This window comes from Apus apus, chromosome 2, assembly GCF_020740795.1.
Source record: "Apus apus isolate bApuApu2 chromosome 2, bApuApu2.pri.cur, whole genome shotgun sequence".
Taxonomy (NCBI): Eukaryota; Metazoa; Chordata; class Aves; order Apodiformes; family Apodidae; genus Apus; species Apus apus.
The window spans coordinates 9,260,908-9,267,119 of NC_067283.1; the positions used below are offsets into that span (position 1 = coordinate 9,260,908).

The following is a 6,212-nucleotide window of genomic DNA, read 5'->3' on the forward strand; positions in this document are numbered from 1 at the left end:
CCCTCTTAAATGAAGATATATGCTAAATTAAATAGAAGAGGGTGAAACACAGGAAATGAGGAAGCACTGCATTTTCTTAAATAAAAAAATAACTTGAACATAACCCTCAAATAACAGCAGTAAGCTTATACTGAACACATTTTCTTTTAAATAATCTTCCTCCACCAAAATTCCCATCTATGTCACCAGAACTGAACTCTCACTTTCTTACCATAACTTCACTGGCAAAAAGCTTCAGATTCTCTTCCTTCTCTGACATTACCACCACCTCCTTCGCTGCTCTGCTCTCCACCTACCCACCCTTCCTCAACATCTCTGAAAATACTTCTTTCCAGAGGATCTTCGGCTTATGAATTCCATCACACTCAGCATCCCTACATCACAGCAAAGACTGAGACAGTCATTACAAACCTATCATCTCCCAGTTACATCCTGCCATCTTATCCAGTGCCTCTACTACATGACCAGCTACCCAAACAAAACTCCAGATGGATATGCTGATACGGTGTTGCAAGATTAGATTTTTCTTAAATCTAATTTACAACTTAATCTAAATTTTCTTAAACAGATGTCTGCACCTTCTGTGAAGTGTGTCACCCTTTTGGTCAATTGCTACTACAAACAACGCATCATTATGCAAAAGAAATTCTTCTGAACTATGATAGTAACTTGTACACTTCAGTCTTTCATACTTATTTTATGTAAACAGAAAAAATGGAACTCTCCAAAAGCTGTTCCTGTTTGGGATAAGCATCTCTCTATCCACTTGTCTATGCCAAGTATTTTGAGATGGCTATTGATTCCAGATGGATCCATGAGTGTTGATCCTCAGGACCAGCAGCCAGAAAATGACTCATCACTTCTTAAAGTTCAGCACAGCACCCATGTTTAAAATAGAGGTGTATTTTTAAGATAACAGAATGATGCCAACATTTTATATATGTAATTATGTTAAATGTGCACCAATCTTTTAATCTTCTATCTCACACCACTACCACAAATACTCATTTATTTTATGAAATAAATATTCAAACATTTCATTTTTTGTAGGAAGTTTGTTCTTAAACATCACCCAGGCTTCTAATCAGCATTTTCCTCCTGGCCTATTATCAGAATATCATCACTTCTGGCATAAAAAAGGGTCTGTGAAGATTACAGTTTTTGTCCAGGGCATAAATTTAAGGAAGCAGAACTGGTCAGGAACAAAAGCACACTATCAACTGAAACAAAAAGCTCAAATATCCTTACTCATTTTACAGCCCTATAGGAGATCAATGCCAGCAGTAGCCACACTGTACTAGTTCATATAGCGCCAAAATAGAAGAGGACAAAATGTACAAAAAGAAACCAGAGAGGAAACAAAGCCAGTGGTATTAGAGTGAAGTCAGAAACAACAAAATAAAAGACACACACAGTTGCAACTACCTAAAAAGGCCTTTCTAAACTGCTAAAAATTATTTTTAGATTCTGAACTATAGACATAGACATTAAATAATCACCTGCAACAAATATATATATATATATTTAAAAATCTTATTTAAAAGTACTATCATTCTAAAGAAAAAAAAAAACAGCCTACTTGTAGAGGGAATTGCATTAAGAAGTAAAGAAACTAAGTTTCTCCAAATATCTGGCATCTGAAGCCTACATCCCTGAAAACCTCTAGTTTTTCAAATGGAAGCATCTGACATTAATCACAAAACTACCAATTACACCAGTTTCAATGTCTGCCTGGACTTGCATGAAGGAATTAAAATTATAATAGTACTTTTGTATTTAAACTTATTCTATCAGAATTTATTTTTTCATGACACATTTAATATAATTAAGTACTTCCAAAATATACTGTTTGTTCTTCAGCTTTCTAACTAACAATTCTATGGTCAAATTGTTTTCTCCTGCAGATTTCCCCACACTACAAATGCAAGCACAGTGTATTTATTTTGCCAAGAAAGCCTCACAACCAAGTGTATGCTTATATTTTTATAAACTCAGACCCCTACATTCTGCAAATGGAAAAATAACATTAAAAAGTAGATGTAAGTTTTAAAAATGCAAAATAATATTGCAGAATAGAAGACTCAAACTGGAAAAAAAGGAGCCTATAATATTCCAAAAAGTAAACCCAGGGGAACACAAAGAACACCACTGCACTTTGAAATAAACAGTTCACAACAATGTCAGCAGAAAATGGAACACTTTATAATTATGCTGCATAAACAGACATAATAACAGGACACAAGGGAAAAGCAGCTCTTTAAAAGCCTAAATATTGTCCAGGGATGTGCAAAATCTCAGCAAACTATAAATTATTCTAAAGAATCATGAAAGGCAAACTAATTAAGTGTACAAAAGTAACAGATAGTATCAGACCAACACAGAACATCGCCTGGCCTTTACAACTCTTTCACAGGAATGCTGACCTAGTACAGAACACAAACGGTCTTTATATTTTGTAACCAACTAAAGCTGCTTTTCAGAAAGATGCCCCTTTTCCTTAGAACTGAGTATGACTGGCTTTCATTGACTTAGAGCAAACCCACCTCTGTGCCATGTCTCTTACACTGGGTCATCAGGTCTCAATCTCCATGTTTACTTCACTAAATCTGAATGTTCATGTTAGAACCAGTTTGAAAATGTCTAGTTGTTTTCAATAGCTGTTGCAAACAACAGATCCTTGACATAGCAGATTCACATTTGAAGAGTCATGTCAAAACTAGACGAGTTAACCTCCTCTTAGTAAAAAATCATCCTCATGAAGCAACAAAACACAGAGTGCTTTATTTTCCTCCAAATAGGCTCCCTCTTGAACTAAACACACACTCCAAATGAGGTCATGAGTGAATGGGCTGGAGTTAAATTAAGCATTAAATCACAGAGACAGTCACCTCAAAAGAAGATGAAGGATTTAACAAAAATAATCTTTTACTACTCTTGCTCAATCTATAAACATGTCAGAAACACTTCTCTTTTCAAGGTGGAATTAGCAGAAGTTGGCACGTACAGGAAGAGACAGGCCCCACCAGTGGGATAAGGAGCCTTTGATTTTTGTTATGTAACACAACTTTATGGAAAACTTTGTAGCTTGCCAGTTCAGAGACTAGATGAAACAGAAAAGATGCATTACACTGAAGCTAAGCTTAGAGTGCCCTTAGGACTGCATCAGAAAGCACAATCTAGAAATTATATCTATTCAAAGAAAACAAAGAAAAGTTGTAAAAGAAAAGCAAAAAGGGTACTTTTCAAGTACATCAACTTACTGTGATTTATCTTCTCTCCTGAGTATCTCACTTTAGCTTCCAGTAAAGACTGGGCCACACAACTACATCTCCAAAGACACTACCAGATACCAGAAATTTTACTTACTGCTTGTAGGCATATAGAGGTTTCCTCCACTCTAATATTACACAACAAAGACCAAATCTCTCTATTAACTGCTCCACTGCTCCCAGCCCACCTGCAACTGGAATCAAAGTCTTGTGCATGTGTCAGAAAGTGGAATATGTTCCCCTCTCTAGCTGAGGGGCTGATGATTATACCCACTACCCACACAATTGTCTATTTGCATATTTTAAAACATTCTGTTCACCATGTAACTTCATGATCAGCAAGGGCAGCAATGACTACAAAGGGATCTTAACATAATGGTACATGTAAGCAACATAACCTCTGTACTTAGTTATGCTTAAACTAACCACAAGTGATTCACACTTGCAATGTGCTTCTGCAGCTACATGAGAGCCACAGGAAGGTCGTACACTTAGCTGTGGATGGCAGCAGTTTATGTATTCATAAAACAGTGGTCCTCCAACAAATTAAAGGCAAGGTCACAACTGTATCGATGCATGATTTAAAGGGCAAAATTGTCATTATTATCACTGCTGATTAAACAATAACTTGGATGGCTTGTCATCAATATTGAAGAACAAAGTACAGTTTCATGAGCAAAAGTCATTCGCTGAATATTCTGCCTCCACTGTTCACATAAAGCAACACTGCCCTTCTAAAATATGAGTTCTTGATGCATTAAGTGATTTCTTATATGACCACACCAAGAGGAAGAGTTATCAATTGCTCTAGTTCCTTAAGAATTGAACACACCTTCACTATTTGTAGCAGTACCCAGAGAGGCTTCACACAGCCATTCCCTCAGACTCAGAATCTGTGCATCCTACTAGATACAAAAGCACAATATGTAGTGTACAATGTCTCAGAACAAGACTCTGGTGGGTACAAGTAGGAGATAATTATAACACAAAGAAATACAAATGGAAAAATGGATACTAGGGAAAAGATGGATGCCAGCATCCAGAAGAGATGCATGATTTGAGTACATACCTTTGTTTTCATGGCATCAAAGAGATTAAGATAATGCTCAAAGTCTTCTTTAAAAAATACTGTTTTTCTTTTAATCTCCCTCCACTGTTCACAGATCCCACAACATATGCCACATGCTCTCACAGAAAAGGCAAGGTCCACGAAATCCCCTAAAACAATGTGTTATCTTTATACAGACTTGCTTTGCAAGCTTCCAAAAAAAAAAAATCCCAGAAACATAGTACTTCACCAAAAGAAAGTCTTAACATCCAAATTCTTAAAATACAGAAAAGAAATTAACACACTAGGGATCCAGGCAAGTTTCTCCTATCAAATAACGTAGCCATAGGTCTACATGAATCAATTAGCAGATATTTAATAGTGTCTCCCACTACAGCAGAAAAGTATTTAAAAACAAGTTACAAAATCATATTTTATTCAAGAAATTCATTACTTCTCAGACAGCAGTAACTGCAAAGAGAATACAGTTACCCCAGAGTTAGGATGGCACGTGAACAGAAGACAACAATGCACATCTCCTACATGTATATTCCCTTCGTATATTCCCTTCTTTATACTGAAGCAGAAGAGTGACAAGCCCCATCAAAACATCTCTATGAGCTTTGAATAGTCCTGAAAACAACTATGAGGCAGTCAGGGAGGAAACTGCAACAGCTCTCTCCGTGCACACGTAAGGTGTAGTGCTGCACCCGACTACAGCAGGTTGATGAAGATGGGACAGGACAGGCACTGCACTCTGCATTACTCCACTTGGAGAGCGTGGGGCACGCAGCAGCACTGAGAACGACACGAGGGATTAGGGAAAACATGAAGGTTACACAGATCTGTTGCAAGCTATGCAGCAAAAGACACGAGGGTCTTAGCATTACAAGCGATAACACGGAATCCCATGCACGCCTTGCCGGGACAGGGCTGCACTCTGAACACATAACCCAGCGCACAGGAGCACATCCAGGGGCACAGCTCTGTCCTGCAGGTCTACACGGCATTTCCCCTTTCCGCTGAAGGCACAGGAAGACCCACAACGGGGTGAGAGCCGGCAGCCGGCCCTGGAGCCCGGAGGAGAAAACGCACACACAGCTTCGCCCACACGGGACAGGCCACCCGAGCCGCTCAGGACACGGGACCTGGGGCGAGGGGCAAAGCAGCGACCGCGGGAAAGAGCGGGACAAGCCCAGGGCAGCCCGGCCACGGGTGCTGCCGGGCGGTGGGGGCAGCCGGGCGGGAGGCTGGGGGCGGGAGCCGCGGCCTCCGGGGCCCCGCGCTGACAGCTCAGGGGGGGATCGCTCAGCCGGGGAAGCCGCGAGGGCAGGCGGCCCGAAGGAGGGGCGGGGCGGGGCCGGGGCGGTGCGAGAGCCTTACCGTGTATTCCCGCACTTGGCTGTGGAAGTTCTGCTCGCGGATCGACACCTCGTCCGCTTCCATCCTTCATAGTCCCGCGGCCCCCGCGCGCAATGGCGGCCGCCGCCGCCGCGCCTGCTCCTGCCCCCCCGGCGGCAGGCGGGCCACCATGGCCAGCGGCAGCGCCGGCGGCTCCCCCGGGGCCCCGGCGGCGGCTGAGGGGCTCCGGCGGCGGCGCTGGCGGCAGGTTCCGCCGCTCTGTCAGCGTCCGGCGGGCGCGGCGGAGGAGGAGGAGGAGGAGGAGGAGGAGGAGGAAGGGCGGGCAGCGCCGCCTCAGCTCCTCCTGCTGCGTCACCGCGCAGCGTCCCCGCGCGCGCCGCGGCCCCGCCCCTCAACGGCCGGCGGGAGAGGCGGGGCGGGGGGAGGAGCCAGGGGGCGGGGCTTGTCCGCGGTGAAGGGAGCAGGGGGCGTGGCCAAAGGGAAGGCGGGAGTTGTGATGGGGAGGGGGCGTGCTCTGTTCGGGGGCGGGGCCA

At 43.1% G+C, this 6,212-nt stretch overlaps 1 protein-coding gene across 2 annotated transcripts in view; it reads right to left on the reverse strand.

Moving 5' to 3' along the window:
- Positions 1-6,003, reverse strand: part of LMBR1 (limb development membrane protein 1) — a 68,602-nt gene extending 62,599 nt beyond the window's left edge. Inside the window, exon 1 of one of the 2 annotated variants that reach the window (XM_051610521.1) lies at positions 5,701-6,003. In XM_051610521.1, coding sequence (XP_051466481.1) covers positions 5,701-5,763 — 63 coding nt within the window. In that variant the 5' untranslated portion in view covers positions 5,764-6,003. The remainder of the gene's footprint in view (positions 1-5,700) is intronic. The other variant, XM_051610522.1, reaches the window with a different exon arrangement.
- Positions 6,004-6,212: the final 209 nt, after the last annotated feature.